At 36.4% G+C, this 27,165-nt stretch overlaps 1 protein-coding gene across 3 annotated transcripts in view; it reads right to left on the bottom strand.

The window, feature by feature from the left end:
* The window catches only part of AKT3 (AKT serine/threonine kinase 3), a 150,466-nt gene that overhangs the window by 36,955 nt on the left and 86,346 nt on the right, over positions 1-27,165 (bottom strand). For all 3 annotated transcript variants that reach the window (XM_086743470.1, XM_086743471.1, XM_086743472.1), the window contains exons 4-8: positions 20,832-20,943; positions 19,113-19,257; positions 12,832-12,963; positions 8,505-8,570; positions 6,761-6,829 (exon numbers count right to left, since the gene is read on the bottom strand). In XM_086743470.1, the coding sequence (XP_086599596.1) occupies positions 6,761-6,829; positions 8,505-8,570; positions 12,832-12,963; positions 19,113-19,257; positions 20,832-20,943 (524 nt within the window). The remainder of the gene's footprint in view (positions 1-6,760; positions 6,830-8,504; positions 8,571-12,831; positions 12,964-19,112; positions 19,258-20,831; positions 20,944-27,165) is intronic.

Below are 27,165 nucleotides of genomic sequence, written 5' to 3'. Positions count from 1 at the left end.
CAAAGAAAAAGTTTAAGGTGATGTTCTGTAAGTATCTTACTGGATAAAATACCACCCTCAGAACCCGGAACAACACCCTAAAAAAGCAGAACATAGCTTTTTAATTCAAATGCTCTCTAAAATGGCTATTTTTATTCACAGTGTTAAGAAAGCTTGGGAAAGTCCTTAAAGAAAGATTAAAAAGTCGGTTTCTGTATTCTGCCTAAGACCAAGCAGGCCGCCTGCCGTACTCCTTCAAGTTACGGTGGTTTTGGTTTTACCACAAGAGCTCACAACCAACAAAACACAAATATAGAAATGGGATCATTATAAATTAAACATAGACAAGGAAATCCGTAACAACAATTATGTTTTTTTTTTTAATTTTCACTGCTAAAAATATCAGGTAGATGAGAATTCCAAAATGGCAGGATCAGTCCAAAAAAAAACCCCAAAACCAACCAAGTAAAAAGTCAGTACAAAAAAAACCCCAAACCCAACCAAGTAAAAAGCCTATAATGTGCTTGATCTCTCCTTACCACATCCTACTTTACATCTATAGGAAATCTACACCGCTCACACAGCAGAGAACAGTGTATAAGAATTACTGCAGCTATTGTCAGTGTGTGGACTTTTCCACACGTAATTAAAAAGTCAATCCTACAAACAACTAGAAGTCAACTTCTTTCCTGACAGTTGTGCTCCAAAAAAACACGTATTGCTTTCTTCTGAACCTAAACAAACTTCCCACTACACGGAGCCTTTTGCCAGTATATACTTGTATACGCAGAGACTTTACAGAAAACAGAAACTGCAGTATCATTTAAAGAGAGTATTTCATTTTTGTTCATTGTGTCTGCATTCCCCGTTCAATTTCTTTTTGAATTCTCAAGACACCATGGATAAAAATGGAATACCTGCATGACAAGGAGGATCATTATTTTGTAGGTATTTCAGTTGCTCCTGCTGCTGTTTCCCTGTTCAAGCACTAGTCCCTGATGGGGACATCAGCCCTCCCTGTAGTAACGTGCATCCTGCACTGACAACTGGTTAATTGCCAACATAAAAAGAAGACCCATGCAGACTAAGCAACTAAGTCTGCCCTCATGAAGTATCTCACATATTATAAAAGTGGGGAAAGAATAAATATATTTCTCAATTTGTAGGGTCTTTACCACAAATTTCTGCAAGATTTAAATAGGAAAAAACTACCACCAAGTAGATCTTCAAATAAAATAAAATACAAAATTTATGTAATTTATGCATTTATGTCTATTTTGTGGTCTGTTTTATAAATAATGAGCTAACGTCACTTCTTTTTAAGAGCCTTATTTGTTTTGATGGACTCTAATTCAAAATAAAGGCCAACTGTGTACATACAGCAATCACATTCCAAAAATTTATAATATAACCTCATGTTAGCCCAACATTCATATATATGCAAAAGGACTATGGCAATTTTCTGAATGAAAGAGTCTAACCCAGTAGCTGAGCAGCAAAGTCTTAGAAAATTCTAAAACCTTAGGATACTTTAGTTTCTGTAAAAAGTGTCCCAATTTGAACCTGAGAGTTGACAGCCTGACAAGCTAACATAACTAAAATTTATTTTCTTTGGAGTTTCTTTACAACAAAATATAATTGATATTCATTCAAAATACTAACTTCAAAGTAAAATTACCAGCTAGAAACAACTAGCAACAGTTCTGTGTTTGCGAAAGAGATTGAGTTCCCAAGTCAGTTTATCTTAACATTAAATACGACACTATAGTCACTCTTCATAAGCAGTCTTCATATTAGTACAGCACCTAGCAGAGCTGTCATCAAACCACACATACTAGTTTTGAATGAAGAGTGCATATTTAGATATAAAAATGCATGTTGAAAGTGAATTCATACACTCATACATATGCTAAAGATACTAAAGCAAACTCTATAATAGAAAAATTTAATTCAGTGAGATTACAGCATTATTTTCAGCTAATTATTTAGTCAGTTCACTATTTTGGAATACTTACGCCACCAGGCTCTATTTACAATTGTCAGAACATGAAGATTAGAGTTATTAAGTCAGAGTAGGAAAAGAAGAAATCTGATGCAAGGTTATGAAAAAAGTTTACAACATTTGCACTATTTATTGATTTACAATTATTAATTACGTGCTCTAAAGTCATTGGAATTGCAATAGAAATAGCTTTGGTACGAGGAAAGTCATTTTGCACATAACATTTTTGATGGCATACATGAGGGTGCTATAGTTACAGTGAGGATTGAAGCTATAAATTTTCTGGTATGCCTTTATTTAAAAACTGAACAACAATATTGTCATGGGTTTTTTTCCTAATAAAAAAATTTAATGGAAAAATTTTAACAAATAAAAACAAAGATCAAACATAGAAGTATATTCAACTGCAGATGCAAGCATGCCAAATATATGAAAGACACAACCTTACATCAATCCATATGCTAAACTCCTACACATCTAGTGACCTATTTGGCATGTTGAAAGTTGTATGACTGGCTCTTGCTGTTGTATATTGGGTTTGCTCAGCCCTACAGCTAAAGGCATTATATCTTTGACAGCTGATTAGACTCTTCTGCAAAGCATTTGCAGCAGCAGCCTTGAAAGTCTGAATTATTTGTTGCTTCAGACTTTATACCACACATTCTATACCCAAAGAAATACAGCACCTTTATTTTAGACTATCATAATTAGTCGCTAAGGAACATTCTCTCATTTAGTTAGAGTTTAGGAAAACAAAGCAGGACACAATTGAGACAGACATGGCAAAGCCTACAACAATATTCAGTTATTTTTATTAGGTAGGCTGTAAATCCTCTGTCTTTTTTTCTAGACAGTAATAGCACTTGTTCAATTACAACAAGCCATTTAGTTCTCCCTCGCCTGATGAACTGAAGTAAGAGCCGTGGGAAAAAAAAAAAATGCCAAGCGGAACAGAGATTCAGAATTCTGGTGTGGAGAAACCATCTGAACAAATTTTAGAGTCTAATTTTATTACACAGATAATTACCAATTAAGTTTGTTACAAAGTACAGAATTTGGAATTATCTTGAAAGTGCAAAGCAAGGAAGTTAATCAACTTATTAGTCAGCTGAATCAGTGTACTCTGCTGAGTAATGTATGTAATAGATTTAATTCCTAAAGCTTTTTAACCTTTAAAGTAAAATACTGGAAATAAAAAATTGGAAATATACACTCCAAAAGTGTTCCCCAACAAGAAAGAGCCATTCTTAGAATATAATTTTTGGTCTGGGAGCTGGGGGAACACTGTAACATGCCACTAACCTACTGCAATCACAAAATACTCAAAATTATATGGGTTACAATAGGACGAGCAGGCAGATCAATACTCATAGGAAAAGCATCAATACAGCCTTACATCTGTTTTTCAAAATGTCCATAGGACAAGGACAGCAAAAAACGTGCAAAACCGAAGGTTTGTTTTTTTTTTTCTTTAAAATAGGCCTGTGTTTGTCTGTAAGTACTGACAGTGTTAAGTGTTATTAATTTAAAATATTTACGTGAATATTCTGTATTTTGAACCAATGGAAAAAATACAGTTTATCATGTACTTTTTTACCACACACTCATAAAATACGCCATTTCAGAGTCTCAATAATGGAATTTGGTCATCTCAATTAATCCAGACGATTTTTTTTTCTAATATCAAATTTAAATGTCTTAATACTACTTTAATATAATTCATTCAGTATAACAAAGGTATTGAGAAGTAATCACAATGTTAGAAGTATCCTTCTAGCTCTATACTGCACCATAATTTATGATCAATAGACACTGTTAAACTTTTCATCCACAGAGTTCAACAGCAACACTAAAAAAGGTCACGCTTTCAGCCCACAATAAAGACTGGGCCCTTAAGCAGCAGAAAATTAACTGCAAAAGTTGTCAGTATAATAAAAATGTATTCAATATTTTCCTTGAATAATTTTCTTGAAAACGTCCTCCAATGTTTTGCTTTATAATATTTAGCTACAGAATATGCTTTTTCTTTTTAAAGGAAGTAAAAAGAGAATTTGATACGGTAATACTTTGTACATTGTAAAGAAGCACATACAAAGACCAATAAAGTTGCTGCAGTTACATTTTCATTATAACATGTTCCCTTATTAACTGAGCCTAACTAATCTGAAGTTACACAGGCAAAGATAAATTGCTACTATCCTGGTGGGATATTAAACTCAATGTGGATCGAGATTTTTAATAGGTACAGAAGAGTCTTGTTTATAATTTATTTAGAATGTGGTTTAACACACTTTCTTCTCCTCCAGCATGGAATTCTGTGATTCCTTCCGTAATTGTTTTGCTTCCTAACCATAGGAAGAGGAACTGAAGCCTCCTAGTACTGATTACACTTTTTATTACTGTAGTAGGGCAGAAGCCTAAATTGTGGCATTTTCTTGCTTTCACCTGAGTGAGAGTCAAGAATACGGATAGACTTTTCAAGAACTCCTTCATTCAGGACTGTTTGGGTAATGTGTTCCTGAAAGACATAATCCATGAAAATTCCCATGGAACTGACTCAGGCACAACTGTTAAACTAAAAAGAAATTTTAATCTCAAAGAATTTTAAGTACAAACACATTGAAGGTAGTACAGCTCTGGAGAGAATTAAAAGCAACATGGTACTGCTACAGTCGATTTCCCACTGGAAGGATACAATTAAAAGATGATTTTCCAACACCTTCAACAGTGAGAACCCATTGTAGGGACATGAAACTTCCTTGAACATAGAGAGAACAGCAGAGGGAAGCAGCAAAAGAAAAAAGTCTGTGTACATATAGGAAATATGCTTAAAGATGTCTAAAATGCTGCTAAAATTTGTGCAATTTCCTTTCAGTAGTTTTGAGTTAATAACAAGGCTATTTTTACAAATATGAAGTCCTCTGTATTTCTTAGCAGACAGTGACTGAAGTCTGAAATTCACAGGAAAATTTGGTAAGATTAAACATTTTCCCATTAAAAAGGACAGTTTGTCCAACTTACTGTTCCAGATCTCTAGTCAGAGAAGCACATAAGCAAATTAAGAGAGTTTTTTCAAAGAAAACTGCGTACTCTCAAGGCCATTCTTTCCCACTGTGGCAAAAATTTACAGTTAGCTTCACTGAATGAGGGAACCATCAGCAAAGAATATGACCAACACAAGCATCGACCCATGCTTTGCAAAGTACACTGCAATCATTCAAATCCCAATAAGCAAAAGCGGGCTGCCACCAAGAAAGCCATGAGACAAGGTGTTTGCAGCAGTTACCACAAAGGTGCGTAGCCCAGTGCCAAGGAATAAAAGATATAAGCCTGATCAAAACACAGTGTCAGAGTATCCTCAGTCACTAGAAAGGAGTCGAGAACATTCTCTGTGAGCTCTCCTTTGCATTCAAATAGGACAGAAAAGTATCTTTGAAAAAGATGAGTATCTAAATGATAGGCTGATGTTAAAAACATACTTTCAAAGCGCATCCCCTGAGATTACAGAAATGCAATAAGGTCTTACACTGAGAAAATGAAGAAAGATTAGTGAGTTTATAAGGCATCACTTTTTAAACTCATTGTAGATAGCACTGACTTAATATTGGTGACATAAGTTCAATATCAAACAAGCTAGCTCTGTTATCCTATTACTGTTGAGGGGGATTTTTCTGTCTAGTTCAACTAGCCAAAACGGTTCAACACCTGTGATGTCCAGAACTGAGTTTATACATACGGAGTTAAAGAAGCCATCCTCCCACACAAGAACCCTATAGCACCCATGTTTAGTCATGGCTGGTAGACGACGGCCATGGATGAGTTAGGATGTAAATGGGCCTCAGGCAGGGCCCAGGAATCACCAGAGCAATGAATGCAAGACGGGCGCTCTGGGGTTTTCATTAGGATTATAGTTGAAGACAGTTTTATTGTAAGGGAACACAGCAAAAGGATAATGCAAAGCATGGTATCATGCTGCAACAGTTCCTCAATGAAGAAATAGTTTTCTAATTAAAAAAGCCAGTGGAAACTCTTAGTCCTTTAATGTTATTACACAGCATATAGTAGACAAAGTAATGAAAACCTCCAAGTTCATGCTGTAACAAGATATGGTCTCAATAGCAAACAGCACCTAAAAGGTAGATAAAAGTCCTCTTCTTAAATTGTAATTCTCTTTAATTCCATTTGACAGGTATAATTTTTGATATTCCATTCTTCAGTAAACAGCTGGAGGACAGCAACGGCTTAAAGGCTACGGCACTGTAAAAAATTTAGCATTTGAGATGAAATTTCCAGAGTACGCAGTAAGTGAAGGGGATAGAACTAATGATAAATACAAACACTCCACTCTTTTCTCATAGGTATTTGCAACAGCTACAGCAAAGAAGAGAGTACATATTTCACATTAGGACAAAAGCAAGACTATTCAACACTATTTTTGCACGTTTGCACTAGATTATGAACGTTTCATGCCTGAATACACTATAATATTCTTGAAGAAAAAATAATAAACAAGCTATTTGTAATTATTTCTCTACCATGAAACTATCTTTCAAGGTAGTTTGAACAATCTAATTTTTCAATAACAGGAACTACTTTTGACAGCATAGTTACAAAACATATCTACTTTTTTAAAAAAATAAATCAATTTTTAAATTTAAAAAAAAAAATCCCCTTCAAAGATACTAGAAAGAAAAAAAAAAAAGGGCAAGAAAAATTATATTACTTAAAGTGTTACCCAGTGACCCCATTACAAGCACAGAACATCTTTTTTAAACTTACCTCTCCTCCGTTAACATACTCCATCACAAAACACAAACGATCCTTAGTCTGGAAGGAATATTTCAAGGACTTGCAAAGAAAACAGCAAAACCAAACCAATTATCATCTTGTATTAACCCAATTTCTTGCACTTAAACTGTAATAAAATTTTATTTTATTCTCTTAAGCAGACAATACTGATTTGGTGAGAACTTTTGGAGTAACTAAAAGTGTAACTTCCTATCTGGAGCTTGAGATACAAAGTTTTTACACAAAAACTAGGGGTTTTTTAACACAGAAGTCTTCATGTCTTCCCTCATCTCTGCCATGTGGCTATTGATATGAAAACACCACGCTTATTATAATAAAATACTAAATGGTTACTAAAATACACAATTTTCTATTGCATTTCTTACTGCCATACATGGTACCAGCTATTCTCACTCATCATATTTTATGCTGTCCACTTCCACAATGACGATTAAGAGACAGATTACCATATTCTTTTTAATTTCTTCGAAATAAAATCTTAAAAGTGATCTTAACCTCCAGCTTGCTTTCATTTCCAAAGCAAGGACTCTCTAGTTTCACATACTACACAATGTTAAAAACACTGACTGCCAAATAAATATATTTATTTATGTATCATTTCAAAATTGTGGTAAACATTACTGACTTAATTAAATTTTTTTACTTATCAATGTTGATTTGATTTTGCTTGGAAAAATGACACCAAAGAAAATCTGCAGATGCAGGCTTGGCCTAAAAGAAGCTAAATGCGGTAGAACTACATGTAACAAAATCATAAGGAGACTCATGTGACTTAAATACTGCATGTTGCCTTAAAATACTTGTTGAATAATATCAGAAAGACACAAAGATACAAGTGTAGTGACATTGTTGCAAGATTTGATTGGAATTACACCTACTCCTGCTTACCTTTACTCCCTAATTTAAGAAACTTTTGGAGATCTCATTTGTCTTGACTGAATTTCCAAGAATATTTTGGCCAAGCAATGTAAATGCAATCCTCTGCTTTCTAAAGGGTTTGTTTATGATTTTCTAAATAGAAAATCTTCCATGTTATACTTTAGATATTTTAATACAAAAAAAGAAAATCCTTTTTTCCCTATCTTAAAATACAACATGTTAATTATCTTTCGAAATCAACGAAAATATTTTCTAATACATTCTCAAGGGAGAGGAATCAGAATTACTTCTTCTGAGAAGAAACTCAGTCACAAAATTAAAACTACTAATCATAACTTGTCATGAATCTCAAAATGTTCATCTTCAATATTTTCCTTCTATTAAATATTAACCATACGAAGACCAAGATATTGAAGTAGTAGGATTTGAGTTTTGTTGCTCCATGGGCTACTTAGGTTGAACAAATTGTTAATTTTACTGAATTCTTAATTAAGTTTCCTTGGCAAAAATTACCTACTTGACAATATGTGAAATCAATAACCTTTATTTAAAAAGTATTCATATACAAAAATCACAAGAATTGCACAACACTTACATTCTACAATTAAATTTGTTTCCAGTGCAGTTAAGTTTTATGAAATTATTAGAAACTTTATTTCTGAACTCAAACATATATTCTGATAAAGCATATCATAAGCACTAGACAGCTACTGCTTGTTTATAAAACATCATGAGAAAGACTTCAAAATTTGTTTGTAAGTTATGTCCATAATTGAACAGCCGTCATGTTGAAAATTACCTGCTAATGTACTTAAAACTAATTCCTAATACTTACTGTTAAAAAAGGGTGTCTGGTGTTTTTCAATACTCTGCTTTCTGTAAGCGTATGAGCCACTTCATCCTGAGAAATAAAGTGTAGAAGCAGGTCTGAATTAAGGTATACAATTGTTATTTAATCGATTATGAGGAAAAGGTCAACACTTCCGAAAAGAGAAACCTATAGTACAGTTTTAGAAAATTAATGAACCTGAAAGAAACACAAAAAATAATTCATGGGTTTTTTTTAAAAAAAAATATTTTAAAGTAATTTTAAGTTTGGTAAAATACAATTTCATGTATTTTACTTTATTTTCTTTTTTTCCTCCTTTAAAATGAAGTCTTTAACTTTCTATCCAATGTAGGGAAGGCAGAAATGATAATATTGGATTTAATAGTTTAAAATATAGTCATCTCAACTTCGCAGTTCTGGTGTGAATCATCTGAACAACATTATCTACAAAGAGACTGAATCAATTTGCAAGAAACATACACAGGTAGTAAGTGACAGGTAGGGAGCAGAGGGAGAGGATGGCGGGAAGAGGCCTCGCCCTGCGCTACAATGGTGAGCAGCTCCTAAGGACTAGGGAGAAGAGCAGGGCATTTAGGAGGTTCATATTATGGATACATGGCCATTGCACCTCTCCTATGAGGACAGGCTGAGAGAGTTGGGGCTGTTCAGCCTGGAGAAGAGGAGGCTCTGGGGAGACCTTATAGCAGCCTTCCAATACCTAAAGTGGGCACACAGGAAAGATGGGGAGAAACTCTTCAGCAGGGCCTGTTGCGATAGGACGAGGGGTAATGGTTTTAAAATAGAGGGAGGTAGATTCAGACTGGACATACAGAAAAATTTTTTTACAGTGAGGGTGATGGAACACTGAAACAGGTTGCCCAGAGAGGTGGTGGGTGCCCTGCCCCTGGAAACGTTCAATGCCAGGTTGGATGAGGCTCTGAGCAACCTGATATGGTTGGAGATGTCCCTGCTCCTTGCAGGGGGGTTGGACTAGATGACCTTTGAAGGTCCCTTCTAACTCAAACTCTTCTATGGTTCTGTGACTCTACAATTTTATGCAATTCTGTGTGTGATACATGCTGTGAACCTCCCCTCCCCAGGCTGCCAGGGGCCACTGGGGTGGTTTAGCCATTTTCTGTAGCGCTAAGCTTCCCCTGAGTATTATATTGTACAGAATTGAAGACTAACTTAGCGTGACTCAAACTTCAACCATAATCCTGCAGAAGTAAATAAATTTAGTCAGAGTATACTTCATTATTGCTACAAATAATACCAATTATAACATTATTTTACCGAAAATGCTTATCAGACTGGGCTCTGAAGATAAGGTATTATTAAACTAAAAACAAACACAGATGTCAGGAGTTTTAAATTAGACTTTGAAAACTGTCAAAATAGGAAGTTAAACAACAACAGAGTTAGTGGTAATAAATTACGATGCCATTTAGCTGAACAACAGTGCAACACTGAGTGTATACACTACAACCACATACTAGGGGGGAAAAACAAAAAAAAACACTTCAAGGAGAAAAATAAGCTTAAAGTTTCATTTATTTATTTATTTATTTTTAAGCATTAGTGGTTCACCAGATACGGGGCATAAAAAGCTGGCAACGGCCAGTTTTTCTGCCATTGCCTCAGAAGTTTGTAATACTGGTAGCAATTCCCTTGTAAGTGTAATATTAATCTGTTATGAAAATTTAGGATCAACAGATTTAGTCTGAACTGGGCAGCTGTTACACAGCCTTCTAGATACAGCTGTCAATGCACCACTTCGCTGCTTCACATTATGCTAACTATTAGAGATACGACCTTCTACAGTGTATATTTTATCACATTATAGGCTGAGTTGGGACTGCAGACCTGTTCTACCTAGTAATCGTATCCTTAGCACTGATCTTCAGAGTTAAATGTTACTGGTAAATCCCCATGACATACTTACACACTGACTGGGCTGGACAGCGAAGTTCAGGCTCAAGTCTGCTTTTGTTTTTAGTTTGCAGAAGAGTGGAAAAACTGGTATTTAGCGACCATAGGGAAAACAACATAATCATTTCCCTTGTGAAGATCCAAGCATAGTCTATTTTTTATTTTTTCATCAGTTTCCTATCAATATACAACCACACTATGAAGAATGTAGGATGACTCCCTTCAAGACAAAATTCTAGTTCTGAGGAAGTGAAATTTAAAAGACTGAGGCACTCTCATTTTCATCATAGGATGAAAGGCATGTTTCCTCACACACTTAATCTTCTTTTAGTCTACAAATAGGCAGAAAAACAGACCCTGGTCTGCCTCAGGGAGTGCCAGGTTCTGCCCAATCTATCACTGAGCTATCTTTCTGTTTTCAAGTAAACAGATCAATGAACAGTTGCATCTCTGAGCTATTCAAAATTTCTCTGGCTTTATACGTACTTCTACAAACAAGAATCTTTGCTCAACAGAGAGAGACAAAGTTATCTGAGAATCAGCTTTAACCCTTCTAAAAATTGAGTGATATTGTAGCATCGAGGAAAGTAAAAGGAAAAACCTTAAAATTAAAAAATGTGGGTTTTAATTTTATTGATAGAAAGAAACAAGCTGAAATGCTGTGCAGGCTGGAAAGGTATAAATGAGCAGCAGCAGAACAGGAGCACACAGCAGTCAGACAGGAGACTCCCCTGGGTGTCAGGGGTGGGCAGAGCACTGGGGAAGGATGTCGGGCTGGAGACTGGGCCACAGCACACAGCAACCAGATAGACTCTGGGACCCACAGGGCAACCCACAGAGATTGCTGCCATTCATAAACTCTTACAAGGAGGGCCACTGAGATGCTCCTTCCCATCCAGAATCAGGAGAACGCAGCAGTGATACCCTCTTTTCTTTCTGTATCTCCTGATTATGAGGAAGAAAAGGGCATGTCCTGTTGCGGTTAGTCCAAATCGTATACGTGCCGACCAGCCTGCCAGTGCACGCGAGACAGCCACTAAGGGCACACAGAACTCACAAGTCAGCCTCTTCTCTGCTGAAGACATAAATTTAAGTCTCTCCCCCTGCACCAGGGCTGGTTTTAATGAAAGTCAAGGAAATATAATTGGTTTTGAGGTTTCTACTTCTCTATCAAATTTAATTGAAACTGATCAAGACATTCAAAAGTTATTAGAAAGTGAGTGACATGAACGCAGAGACAGACCGCAAAACTCCGAAAGCCCTGTTTTCATAGGCCAATAGAAAAATTAGAAAAATCTGAAGTATATTTTAAAACAAAATATATGTAAACCACAGTAGTTCCCGTCCACATTCAGTTTTTACGAATATTGGCATTGTTAACCTCAAGCATTCAAAATTCTCAGTTACATCCACATCCCTCAAAAACCTCCTTACTTAATAATTGGGATTATTTTTAATTGCATCTTATGGTGATAAAAGCATGCAGACTTCTTGCTTTTGACTTGTTCTGTGCAAGTGGAATTCAAAACTTTAGAATTGCTGTAAACAAAGCTCCAAGTAGATGATCTTCAAGTTTAAACTTAGTAAAATTACGAACAAGCACAAAGGCTAGTAACACTAAACTAATCAAGTTTCAGTAACTGGACAATCCCAGTTTAAACCACTTCTTCAGACATCAGCTTCAGACTTCTCTTGTTCCTCAAAAATTTAAAAAATGAAATTGTTAGTCCCATGCACAGCCATCTTATCCAACATATCAGGAACAGAGCACAGGTCCATTAAATTAATTGCATTTGTATGAATAAACTTACAGTTGACTTAGGAAAAATTTTGAAGAAAGTAATATACTCTACAATGCACTTTTTCTTGTTTTAAACTTCGATTGCACTATCTTCCTGCCCAGTGAACTCTCTCAATGCTTTAGTAAACTCTAGATTACAAGACACTGGAAAAAGGCACTCAAAATGAGGACACATACTTTTTTTGTACTCTTGTTTTCTGAAGATACACACATATTTCTATCTGTCTCAGTTACCATCAAAAATCAAATACACCTTATATAGGCCAGTTGTGACAGGAAAAGGGGTAATGGTTTTAAAATAGAGGGAGGCAGATTCAGACCGAACATACAGAAAAAGTGTTTCCCAGTGAGGGTGGTGGAACACTGGAACAGGTTGCCCAGAGAGGTGGTGGATGCCCTGCCCCTGGAAACATTCAAGGCCAGGTTGGACAGAGCTCTGAGCAACCTGATATGGTTGGAGATGTCCCTGCTCCTTGCAGGGGGGTTGGACTAGATGACCTTTGAAGGTCCGTTCCAACCCTAACTATTCTACGATTCTATGACTAGAAATTGATCATTCTATTAAAAAAAATGACCCAATATTAAAACTACAACCTTCCTTACCTTTGCAATAATGACTTCTTTTTTCAAAATCTTCATAGCATAGTATTTTCCACTAGCCTTCTCTCGGACCAGGATAACTTTGCCAAATGTGCCTTTGCCCAATAGTTTTAAATAGTCAAAATCATTCATCGTCTATAAGGAGTAAGAACAAGGATTAGTAAGACTTATGCTATCCAGTTCCAATATGCACGCAAGTGTGTCCACATATAACCAAATGCTGTTACCAATATATAATAAGAACAGTCTACAAAAATAAGTACACTTCTACAATTAAGTTCATAACAGTTAACTGCATCCTTAAACAACTAAGATATATTGTTCAATACTATTACTATATTACATTATCTAAAGTCAGATACTGCAGAGTGTACTATGCACACACACTTATTTTTGCAAAGTACACACAGAAAAAAGTCTTAGCTTATACCAGCATTTCATCAATGCTCCACATATAAGAAAGCTCATCAGTTCCCATATTACCAGGGACACAAGAATGTGGCATACCAGTAAGTTTTGCAAACACCAACCACAGCACTGACAGCTTTTTTGATACATACATGATCCTCACTGCACTATTATACCACTAAGACTCTAAAAACAGGTAGACTGTTTCTAAAAAAAGAGGTAGACTTTTAAAAATTTGAATACAGATCATAATTACATGGTTTTTACATTGCTCTGAAAAGGAAGAGGTGGCAAGTTTTCCTCTTTCATGTGACTCCATTATAGCGACCATTTAAGTATCTAGTATCGCCCTAGTTTTGCAGGTTAAATGTAGTACATCTAAGAGCTGGTTCCACCAACAGACAATTTGAGTCCAGTAGGTTTATCAGCTCTACTGGAGTGTCACACACCAAAAGAATATGACCTGACAATCTCAGATCCCAAAGCAGTTTAGCCACTTTAATGAGCACAAAGCTTGAGTCAATAATCATCTTAGTTCTGCAAGTTAATTTCACAACCAGTTCAGAAGCATCAACTCTATGGTCTATGCATTAGGTGTAAAGACGAGGATACAGCAAAACCAGCACAGTACTGAGAATGTCGTGACTGCACAGGGTCACCTTGGATCGACAGCAGGGTTTCTTTGGCCAACGCAGGGCCAATCATTGGCTTCCACTCTATGTTCCCACAAAACATCTTTCAGCACCATGCGTTACTGGCTTGGGTGCAGTACCACATAACCACACATAGACCATTAAGGCACGCAGGAACCTTGAGGAAAGCAGTTAAAAGCTCTAAAAGACAATATATACCCCTATTCTTATTACAGTACTCACCTGCAGTATCAATAATATTCCTGTCTTAGTGAATAATACACCTCAAAATATTTATAAAGAGTAACTATACTCTGAGTCTCAGGTTTGCCAAGTTAAATATATTTAATTCTGTTACATGCACGGAAAAGAAAAGATGGTGCCTTATCTTTCACCTTCCCAGTGTCTCCTTCTATCACTAGTTGCAGTTTCAGGCACTCTTCCTGAATACCAGCATTCCAGATAAAACTTCTACTTGTGTCTTCCACAATGGAACTAGCACTTCCTTTATCCCTACCAGAAACACCTGTAACAGTGCCTATATATATCGCACACATTCCAAGTGTAGAGCTACTGGGCATATCCCCACGTCTGCAATCACAAACGGTAGCAGCAAAGTATATTCTCTCCTCTGAGAAAAAATAAAAAGCAAAATTTCCTCCTGAAATTATTTACTCCTTTTAAGCTCAAGTGCATGATGCTGCTACTGTGGATCTGAAGTTGCTGTTAACAAACTGTGAAAATAATTTATGCAATTGTTTACTCAGAGTCGGTTTAAATCTGCTCACATAAGGGGTAGAACTGAAGTTCCATCAACCACATTAATGCTCTAATTCCTTAGCTTTTAAGTGTTCAACCTGCAACTGAAAAGTTGTGAAAGGTCTCCAACAGACTACTTAAGGTAAGACCTGGATAGCTAGATATTTCAAAGCTTTATCAGAGAGAAGATGTTTTAGATATATATCAATTTTCTAGCTGTATCAGCAGGAATTAAATCTTCTTCCCATTTAATGGCTGATTGGTAGCTTCTAAGCAAACTAACCCTGGTGAATTCCATTTTTTGCTCACATATAAACATACTTAAACATTTTGCTCTGACAGATCTTCTTTTGCTGCCAAAACCACCTCACATTAGGAGGAACAAAGCTGCATTTATCCCAGTAAGAAATACGAGTAATAGATTTCAAAAGCTCAGTATATTTTTTACCTAAAGTAAATCCACACAAGTGAGTGTAAAGTTAACAACCACAGACAAATCCTTAAATGCTGAACTGTTCCAAAAACTAGTATAACGTGCTACACGATGTAGCATGTAATGTGATGCATGATGTATCATGTAAAGTTGTGATCTAAACGCTATGTGGTTACTAGCACTTAACCAACTAAAGGTAAGACTTTTCAAATGTCACCGTCAGTACTTCAGAAAGTCGGGTCATCTACCTCGACAGTGCTATGATAACCATCAAGTAAAACCAACTGCCTTTGCGCTCAAGCAGTGAAAAGTGACAAAAACACATGAAAAATCCAAAATGCATTCAAAACATAATTCAGGCAGAAGATGAGTAATTCAGGGCAGAATCCTCCATGTCTTCAGTCATAAGCTACTGAGTTCCCCAACAAAGAACGGTCAACAGCTTTACTGATACAGAATACTGAGTTAGTGGCCATGACAACTTACCACTTCTAACGGTCAAAAATTCATGGGATCATAAGCAGCCCATCAAAAAGTTACCCATCAAAAGGGGTAACTTTTTCCCATACTTCTGATCTTCTTTGAGAGGCTGGATTTAGAGAGGGACCATCAGAGTCTGAATAAAACCAGCTCAGAAAAGCAGCCCTTTCCCCACACCCAGAAGGAGGATCTTGGCTCTTCTGATCAAACATGGGTTTGACGTTAAGGGCAGCAAGCCAGTCAAATTGAAAGACTCATTTGCCCTAAATTTGCTTACATAATGTTCATCAAAGCAGTCATGAATATAGCTGCAAGCTCATTGAAAACAAGTTTTAAAATACATGTATATTTATAGGAGGAAGGTAATAGTTTTGCAAAATTTTGAACCATGGCTTAACAGCAGGTTATGGCGGTAGTGCTGGTTCTAAGAATAAAGTCTCCTGATGCTTCCATTCTTTAGAAGCTCAGCAGAAGGCTTAGAGACGATACGCAGTGCAGGGTAACTCAAAAAGTCTGCCAAAGAACACAAGACCTTGGGAGATAAAAACACAGATGCTATAGCTAAGGGTGTACTGAAAACTGGTGGAAAAATTGAAATACTTCCTAAACCTGAAGGACACTGGTAAGCAAGTTTAGAGGTTCCCATAAGAGTGGATTCTTTTTCCTTGACGATTTTCCCACCTTTTGCATTCCCATCAAAATCTAAGGATTGAATTTTTTTCCTCATAACATTACCTTTTTGGTTTTCTCTGAAAAAAATCTATTCTTTACTCATTCTGCACCCTGTAAAACAAATTTCTAAACAAAGAAAAAGCAATGAAGCTACAGGAAACCGCACTAACCAGAGAATCGTATGATGTTCAGCCTTCTGTAAAGCCTACTTACTCCCCTATGAATGATCTGTTCAAAAGAATACACCTGACTATGGGTGTTGATAATTCCTGAAAAGGAATGGATTTTTTAAAATTTCTGATTTGCGCAAAGATTATACCACTTGGGAGTTTTCATCTGACTTCATCAGGAAGAAACTCTACTTACAAGGAATAGTATAGCAAGAAATAAAAGCAGTTTGCTAAGAATTTCTAGTGCTGTGAATTTTAGTGATACTATTACCATAAAACTTAAGTGGCACATTGACAGCATTAAAAGAAATTGGGGGATGAGGGGGAAAAAGTGGTTTTGGTTCTTCCAGCTAATCTGGCCAGGGACGTTGCTGTCACATCTGCTCAAATCAAGTTCCACATTCTAAAGACTGTGTTCTTTATAAACCTTTTGCTACCTTTTTAGAGAAAAACAGGCCCACTCCTGTCTGTCTTGTTTCTTAATCTGATTATGCTCTTCTACTCATATGTATACCATCTGGTGCATGCACAAGCAAAATTCACTGGGCTTAGAAGTAAAATCAGGTGACAAAACAAGCTTGTAGGACACATTGCGCAAAAAAAATCCCTGAAATGAGAAGAAATTCAATATTAAAAAAAAAAAGCATTAAGACATTATAATTGGAATGGTTCTGATTATATTAACAGCTACAAAAGCTTAAACATAAGCTTTTCAGAAACATTTCTACAAAAGAGAAACAGTTCTAGAAATAAATATTTTTTCCTAATTTCAATTAACATAGAGGGAGTGGCAACTCCCCATCATTATGGTCACTTAATATTTTTGATTCCAAAAACTTCTGAGAACCTTTGGCTAAAGTCTTCCAACAGTCATAAATCTTCAGTGGGATTCTGAGTTTTGGAGGGGAAAAAAAAAAAAATTCCTTGTGGTCATCAGTATGCTCTCTTCACTGGCTACAAAAAATCCATTCTGCTCTATTATTAGGTGTTGAATATCACCATTTTTCATTTCACCTTTGTGTTGTAGAGCTTGCTTTTGGCTTCTTGCCAAAGACGTTAAATATTCTGCAGTACTGCACATGCACTGCCCCAGCATCTTACTTCAGCATTTCTTAAAGCGTAAATGGCAAGACAGAAACAAAAGTGATCTTCCTCCTCCTCCTGTTCCCACAACCCCTTTTGTCGTAAGGGAAAATGCACTGCACTGTGAACAAGGAAAGCGTACATTCCAGATAAACTACTTGTATTAGCATTAATTTTGACACCCTGAAAATGCTTGTTGTTCTGCAGCGGTTTTATACTCCGCTAAGAGGATACACAGGCTTGGAGCAGCGCTCAGATCTTTAATACAGCAAACCCCAATCCCTTCCACATAATCGCACTGCCTCTCAGAAAGACTGACACATCTCGAACGCTGCCTCTGTCTCGCTGTCACTTATCATATTTTACCCCGCAGCACAATCATCAAACACCTACGCTGCAAGGCTAAAAGTTCAATGTCGACCTGACAGTGCACGATGAGAGTACTGTTACAGCTGTACGTAATTAGTTTTTACCTTTTTCTATAGCGGAAAAAGTTTAGAAAATTGCATACAATGAAATGACATGAAAGACCTATGTTTGCACTGCAGACTCAAGTTCTGACAAGTTAGGACATGATAGAACTAAGATTTCCTAGAATACCTTTGTTATATTCCTAAGGCTTTATTTCTCAGCCACTGATTTTTCTACGATTCTTGCTTCATATAGTGCAAGGAAGAAAACATGCTCTATGAGTAAAGGCACGCATTCACTATTTGTTTTACTGTTTATCGCTCAAAGGCATTCACAGTTACATTAGTTGTAAGACTTTTTTGCCCTGTCAGCAGACTTACACTTAGTTGTCTACAGGTTTCACTTCTAGATAAAAAGAATGAAGCCAGTCCTATAGAAATAGGTTATAACTTCACATGCAATTTCCATGTACTTCTTGAGTCATCTCAATCCCGTATAGTAAATGAGACACAGTCGTTTGAATGATCCTTTCTTCAAAGGTAGTCCGTACTTACAGAAACACAGGACAAAATGGAAACACAAAATAATAAGCAAATTTTTGCGTGGCACTGAATCTTTAGAATATGCTCTTAGTTGTGTGTTTATCCTGTTGAGTCTGGAGATACAACTACAAGTATGTAACACCAACAATGTACATATTCCTACTTACACCAAAAGCTGTGAAAGACTGCAAAAACCCAAAACATTGTTTTCTCTTACTTCATTGAAAACTAAAGCAAAGTTATTTTCCCAGATAGCAAAAAAACAAGGTCATTAAAAGCCAAATCCTGCTAGCTTTTCTCATGCAAATTATCTAATTTGTACTGGGTATTATTTGCATGAGAAAGGGGGCAAATCTGCTTGTCTAAAGAAAATATTTTATTATCATACTTCTAAAAGAGTAAACAAACAAAATGGAAAAGACAAAAATAATATTCAGTCAATAAGCAGAATGTTAACATGTGCCTGAACAGTTGAACTTTGTTTTTCAGAAGCACTGTATCAGATAGCATAACAAATAAATAAAATTAGAGTAGTTTAGCTGTACTGAAATAAAACAAATAACTACTTTTATGCTTGTAGTACACTGAAATTTATGTAGAAACACTATCCCTTGTAAATTGTTTTACCCAACCAGACCATTCAACAAAAGTTATTTACCTATTAGTCTTGTCAGTTATTTTTTAATGTCATTACCTTTCTTTTATGATGGGTTGTTGAAGCGTCCATCTCTTCTTCTCCTATATTGTCTATCTGTGAAGTTGGACTACAATTCATCCTCTCCTCTTCTTGCCTCTGAAGTCTGTCTGCTACAGCCTGGATTGCTTCTGTCCATTCTTCCCTATCATGAACAAGCCAACATTCCTATTAGAAACTTATAAAATACATCCAAATAAATTGTTTATAATGTTTTTCACATGCTCCATGGCTTCAATGTTCAATTATTATGTTACACAGCAGAAGACTCATAAATTAATCACTGCAATTTCCTTCCAAATTCCACACTACTATGTTAAAGGTGGTGAAGTTGATCAGCATCAAAAAGGATAACTACACGGTTAATTTAAAGAACTACCAGTGTCTGATTTTGTAAATATTTTAATAGTGAAAACTTGAAAACACTTGCTCCAGGTACAATACAGCTCCCAGCACAGAATGTCATCTCCTATCAGATACTATCTGATAACAACTCACTATTTTAAGAGATTTTTTGGTATTCCCTCTCCCTGTGAGACATTTTCACAGAAAATAAGATTTATTAAACCACGTCATGTGTTCAACTCTGTCTGTCTCCTCTTGAAACTCAACTTACTGGCTAATTTCAAATTCCCCTGAGAAAGAGGCCCTCAAAGATAATTAAGCATCATAAAAAACAGTGGCTGCATGGAGGGGCAGGCCCAGATGGGGGTTCCTACGAAGGGACAAGCTGGGCCATCTCAGTCCATGGCTATTCTGCGTGCTGGGCAACCAGCACAGATACACCAGCCTGGCCGTCAGCATGCCACAGCCCCACAGCAAGTGCAGTACCTGCTGCTTTTTGCTCAGGGATACGGGAGGAGTCTGGTGGTATTCAGGTTTAGTGGACATAGGTGTTAGGTTGATGGTTGGACTTGATGATCTTAGAGGTCTTTTCCAACCTTAAAGATTCTATGATTCTACGATGCTATTAGTGGATGCAGTAAGAGGTACTATGCTGCATACACAGAAGAAAGATAAAGTGGAGAAAGAGTATCAAGGTAGAAAAAAGATTCTAAGTGAATACACTAATGAAAGCGAAACAAAAGGAAAAGCAAAGTCATTGGTTATTTATTGACAAAAACAATATGAATAAAGCCAAATCATAGTATTAGTCTCAAGAGGACAGATGCCCACAGTGGGAAGAATCGCTGCATCTAACCAAAGACACGGTATAGAACATTTTTGCACGGTACATCATCCCATATCTCCCATATGCTTTTGGTGTATTAAAAAAGTTAATTCTCGAGAGTTTGTGTATGTTTACTGAAACAAGAAAAACTAATAAGCAAACATAAAATAAATTATAACAAACATACTGCTTTCTGTGCCAAAAAAATGGAGCATATTAGGAGGAGTAAAAGGAATATTTAAGACAGGGAGGCTGGAAAATACTTCAACGCAGGCTTTTATTGTTCAAAATTTAACACTTCAGAGAGACATCATGACATAGTTTTGGCTTATTTGAACACATCTCACCTACTCGCAGGCAACTCTTACACTGACTGTGAGCTTGGATAATATTTTACAGAAGCTGATTTATAAATTCTTCAAATAACTGTTCAGATGCGCTCAGAATGTCACATTTCCAAGTGCTGATCGCTGTGCAGTCCCAGCAGAGACTGTGCCAAGGCTTCTGCGTAAAGAACACCGAAAGCAAAACAAAAATAAAACCCTCACCGTTCCTCCGGAGTGTCTACATGGAACGTCCTCTCTATGACAGTGGTCCACTGAAGACATCTGATAATGAATGTGTTTGGCTTTGGTCGCTCTGTTTTCATTAGTTGGCATTCTAGAGAAATACATGACATTGCCTCTTTTACACATTGCCAGTAAACAAGTGAAAAGCAAATAAAATTACTTACATAAAATACATATAGCTTATGTATATCTAACCAGCACGTATCCAGCACATATAAGGAAACAGAGCAATATAAACCTAGGCTTGAACAAAAAGTAGCAAGTAATAATCACAAGGTTAAGAAAGCAGTCAGAGGAGCTGATGGAACTTGTATTGTTGCCCATATAAAGAGTACAATCTCCATTTGCAAACTAGGTCTGTGCTATGAGGGTAAGAAGAGCATCAGATCCCGGATTGCTCCAGTATGCCAAGGTAACAGCAGTAGCCACAGGCAGATTTTTCCATCTGTACCTGGCAGGAGGAATATGACATTTTCCCTTCAATGGTAAGCATGCCACAATTACCCATGCTACTGTCACTTCAGGATTAGATTTATTGTAAAATATCCTATCTAAGAAAATTCAGATGTTGAAACTAGTCTGATTATTAAATACAGAATAATCCCCCACACACCCCCAGTGGGGTTGCCCCAAGAAATCATCTAGTTCTCTTTGTGCCCCAGGGCAGAATCAGATCTACCTATGCTATTTCTCATCAGTATTTCTCTCAACTCTTTCTACAGTCCCTGAAAAGTAGTAATTTCAAAACGTCTGCAAGCAAACTGTTCCATCCAACTACAAGGAAATTAATTCTTTTTATAGTTGAAAGATTTTCTCAGCACTTAATGCAACTGTTTCTATAATTTAAGCATATTGTTTCTTGCCCTATTGACTAATCTATTTTATCTTTTCAGCAGTTATCCCTTCTAGACATTTGAACACTATTTTATCTCTCTTCAGTCTTCTCTGGCCTAAATCAGTTCAACCAATCTGTCCTCACAGGTTGTGTCTTCAGATCCAAGATCTTTCTTGTCACACCATTCTAGACATACTGTGCACTGCCTATTACTCCTTTCTCACAAGACCACAACACTGGTAAGTCAGGCAACGGTTCAATAAGACTGTGTATTAGATTTTACGATGTAGCATACTGCACTAAACATTACATCGGCAAAACACTGACCTACTAGAACTCTCTGTTTATGCAAATATATTTAAACATTTCTGTGAAGTTAAGGTTACTCTGTCAAAAGCATAATTTGTTTTCCTGCAGCTACTGCTAAATAGACATAAACATCACATCTCATGTTCTGGAATGTGATCACTTGTTCAAAGCTGATCCAGATCAAATGTGTGATCTAAAATGATTTATCAGGTTCACAAATCAGTCAGTAATGGACATGGCACAGAATTCCTCTTCACTTATGATTCACTGTAACTCCCTTTGGTAGAGCTACCACCTACCAGGTGTAGTCGACTAGCATAAAACCTTGCATTATTCTTGCTGAATTACATTTTATTTCTTCCAGTTTATGTCAACACTTTACAGAAGTCATGTTATATGACACGTATCACTTCACAAGGCATGCTATTCTTCCACAGAAATCAATTATTATGCCTTGACGTATCTTTTCTCCACAAATTCAGGGTACTGAAACCCCAACTATCACCCACAATTTTACAGGAATGCATTTTAAATATTCTTCAAGGAACTGCATCAGACCTAGCACACTTCTAAACACCCAACATACATAAGTACCCCCTAGCCCACTTTTGCTTTCTCTCTTATGCCTTTGTTGCCAGTGCTAATTGAACAAGAAGCACACTCATAGCTGACCTTCTGAAATGCAGCTGCATACTGAAAATACATTAAAGCAATTCTCTTTAATATTACAAGCTCGCAACAAGCTTAAGGCCTTTGCTCAAGGCATTGATTTGTATGCCTGAACACCTAAATAATTTGGGACACAATCATGTAAGGAATGGCCTCTGTCTCCATGACATAAAGCCACAGCAAATATCAGCAGACTGACATGTACCGGACCATCCTTAATATAGGCATGAAAGAACTGATAATAGGGGGTGGCTTGTGAGGACACATACTGCAATTTTTTTTCTTTGAAAAAGCAAAGAGTGTAAGTGGATATGTCTGTCAATAGGATTTTTTTCTGCAGCTTAGCAGAACACCTCAGTTTGACAGACACATGTAGAAGAAATGACACGGGAACAAAGTAATGATTGCACTACACAGGTGTATATTCCTTGATGCAGAAACCTGTTTATTCAGCTTACATCTAGAAATTATCAGGTAAGTCAGACTGCTCTTTGGTCAAGGAGACAACATTACATTTAATAAACCTGCATACACTGTGGAAACACAAAAGAGAAACAGTCATCTAACCTCATTGCTTCTATAAAGTCAGTCAGACAGAATGTGTCGGGCTATCTTCAGAACAGAAGACACTAGAAGCATTCTCTGCTCTAAGATTATCTCATCTTACTCCTGACGAAACCATCCCCTCATCTTTAATCCTATCACACTTCAATCATGTAGGCTGAAATTTTCTTTGCTGGGTGCCTGCCTAAAGCTGCACACTGCTGGAAAATACTACTTTTTGGAGACAAGACTTAAAACTTGGCAAACCAAGAACTTTGATATCCTTTTAGTATTCCTGTGAAAATGTAAGGCATCTGGTCACACTACATGTGGGAGGGATAAGAGTGCAGTAGGAGGAGGGTAAAAAATTACAATAACAATTACTAAAGCATAGAATCATTGAAAATCTATGCGTTGAGTATAATCCAGAGGCTACAGCTATCTGCTGTCTCTACACCTGCTAAACGAAAAGCTGTTTCTCCTATGTTCATAATGCCTCATCCTACTCCTCAGACAATATGGAAAAGAAACTACCTCGTTGAGGCAAAATCCAACATGGAAAGATGGCATACAGCAAGTTATTTACAGAAGAGACGTTGGGAACAAAAGACTCGGGGAAAAAAGGGAGAAGAGTGGAATGGGACAGGAAAAAGACAGAAACCTGTGTGAGATAGAAAAGCTTGGGAAATAGCCAGAGTATAGCCAAACCAGAATAGCTAGTTTAGGAGAAAGAAGGTAAAAGAAGCTGTCAGGGACAGAAAAGTGAGGTGACTGTGTTAGGACAACATGAAGGCAAAAAGGTACACAGTCAAATGCGCAGAAAAATCTGTACCAATTAAAAAGCGCATCCTCTCCAGTGCCTGTAATGGAGCCAAAGATATTGAATTTCACCATTCATTTTCTGATTGCAAATATATACAAAAATGCATATATTAAAATGGCATTAATTTCAGTTTGCCAACTCAGGAACTCAAAAATTGGAACTATCTATATTCTTTTTTTTTTCAGACAGTCCTCAAAGTGATGATGCACATTACTAACAAGGACAACACATATGGATGAATATACTAAGCTCTGTGACTACTAAAGAGTATTTACTGTCTGAGTTTTCATTACAGATTATTAACTAAATCAATTGAAGGTAATAAAAAATACCTTAGCAATTGAAAATGGCATTGAAAACATAAAAAAAAAAAGTGCCATTTCACTATCACTGAAGGATGCTATTGAAAACTAAAACCTAGCAAACCTTAATAAGGTTTTGTAATATTCTGTTAAAAGTGGCTAAAGATTTAATTCCTTTGTGGAAGGTTAAAATTTAATATGTTCATATCCTTCCCTTCTGAAGCAAAAAGAGTTTCAGAATGAAGTGGACCAATGTATTTCTAAAAGCAGTGTGCTACTCATCCTTCTCAAGAAGATAAAAGTAACTGAAGTCTGCTGATATTTAGTACTCCCACATGCTTCATGTGCTGCTGTACACAAATGTACGGAACAAACAACCTCTCCGTCATGATTGCAACATAAATAAAAACTTGTTTGTAAATGTCTTTCACCTACAGCTAGGGAGGGAAAATAAAATCTATTAAGACGAATAAGTGCTGTAATACATAGTTACTGCTAATTATCAAAATATTTTTCTACTAATTACTGGAAAAACCGTAGTAGTTTTAGACAGAGAGAACAATTTGGAAACTACAAAAGCACAGGAGAAGGAGTGAAATTGGCTACTGAGAGCTGGCTCTGAACACTTAAGTGATAGTTGGGTCACTACCAAGAGTAGAGAACACTCTACCATAATGTCTTCAAGTTTGCTACTATACATAAACATATGTAATTAAAGGGTTGAATCTCAACTCAAAACAGTTGGAAGTGTAAATTATCATTCAAAAAGATGAGTAAGCCAGTAAACAGACAGACTAAACTTTGTGTCCTTGTATGCTAGCCATCTACAACTTGGAATTACACATTTTAATCCTAAAGCTTTCTGTCTTGCTGGGATTAAACATCGGTCATGATAATTTTCCCGTTTAATATTAGAAGGGATGAAAAACCTTGCGGGAGAACACTTGTTTGAAGCAGCAAAATACAAAATCAGTAACAGAAACTGACAACTCTGTTCCAACAAGTCTGTAGCACTCGTTTGGCCATTTTTGGATCTACAGAGAAAACAGAAAAAATGAAATAAAACCAGTATAAAGAAATGCAATGGACATTTCTCAAGTATTTAACTCCTTTTTTTAAAAAAAAAAAAAAAGTCAGGTACCTATTAGACATTAACTTTCATCTCCATATCCACAAACAATCTGACAATTCTAAAATGTTAAACTATCTTTTTCAAATAACTGCTACTGTCTAAATTAAGTAGTTATGCTAGTTAAACTCTCCTGAGCAACTCTAACTACAAGCTGTATTTCAAAACGTTCTGTTTACTTTACACCATTCTGAACCACAGATGACAAAGTTTGCTTGAAGCTGTAATTACTCTGCAAAGCTGGGAAGCCAATTAGAGGGCCTGAAACCTGCCAGTTCCTAAAAAAAAAAAAAAAAAAAAAAGCACAGATCATCTGTTCAGATTTTATTAAAAAGTTTAAAGTTTGAATTCTATAACTTTAACCGTATAATCACCAGTGTTCTTTTCCTAAATACATTCATTCAGCACAAAAAAATAGAAAGAACACCAATATAATTTTATTAATTAATATATGGAAGCTTTCAACTTCAGCAGAATTTGTTGATATGGCTCGACAAGAATACTAAACATACAAGCAGCCATAAAAAATTGCACTAAAAATGAACAGAAGGTTGCATATTTGAGGAATTATTTCTAATACAGACTGAGTTTTAGAACAAAAGATAACTTCTGTGAGTAACATATGACATAAAATTAGTAGTATTGAACCACTGCTTGCACTGTTTAGAATATATGCACTTTTAAATATACACCGAGAGCGCTATCTATATACAGATATCTATATCCATCTCTATATCGACCTATTTGCATTACAATTTAACCTTGATTTCTTATTCTTCCCTTGATCTTTCCTTCACAAGACAAACACTTTTGTCCCAACCTTTGCCTATTCAGTTGCTACTCCCATTTCTTCCTTCTCATGTCAAAATTCAATGAACTACGACACACACTTTTTACAAATACCTTTTTCCATTTCTGCTACTCTGCACGCCAAATCCACACTTTTCTCTGATGATCTTTTTTGTTCGACAAGTAATAGACAAGTAGCAGAACTAATATGCCATTTTCATACCACTGAGGCAGATACACATGCTTTTGCTCATATACATAAGAAAAGCCATGGAGCCATGGCTTTTGCATGTATGTGTATGTACAAATATGTGCATACACACCCCACCATGTACACCCTTAGATTGGTCCTCTCTTGATTCTCCCATTTGTTTACCCTCTCCCTGTGGGAAATCTGCTTTTACAAGGCTTTTCAAAAGGTTCAGTCCTTTCCCATTATACTTTATCTGCAGAGAGTATAACCATAAAATTAAGTTGGGTCACATAGAGATTTATGTAAACAATTTAATATCCCTTCTTTGGTCCCAACAAATGCAGTTTTCCCCTAAAAATGTCATCCCCAAAACTGCTGAACAGATCATTTTTCTCCATTGCCACTTGGATCACATCACTCTTCTCTTTGCATTCCTCATTTCTTACCCAGCTCTGTCACATAAAATATAGGTAGCTTTTCAACATTGTCCGTCCCCACAGTCTACCCTCATCATTGGTATCACTCTTCATGCAGCACCAAAATGCCACCATTCTTCTACTGTTCTAATTTCAGCACCATTTCTCAAAAGCATTTTTAATTTCTCTCTGTTTACCATACCAGTCCTCTTTTAAATCCTTCTGAAAACTCTCCTTCACCATGTCTTAAAAAACAGGAGGGAAGGAAGGAGGGAGAGCAAAAAAAGGGAGAACAGAGTAAAAAT

Source organism: Chlamydotis macqueenii, chromosome 3, assembly GCF_036417535.1.
Source record: "Chlamydotis macqueenii isolate bChlMac1 chromosome 3, bChlMac1.mat, whole genome shotgun sequence".
In the NCBI taxonomy this organism is placed as follows: domain Eukaryota; kingdom Metazoa; phylum Chordata; class Aves; order Otidiformes; family Otididae; genus Chlamydotis; species Chlamydotis macqueenii.
The sequence above is the reverse complement of the archived record's forward strand: the minus strand, read 5'-3'. Positions and strand labels throughout refer to the sequence as shown.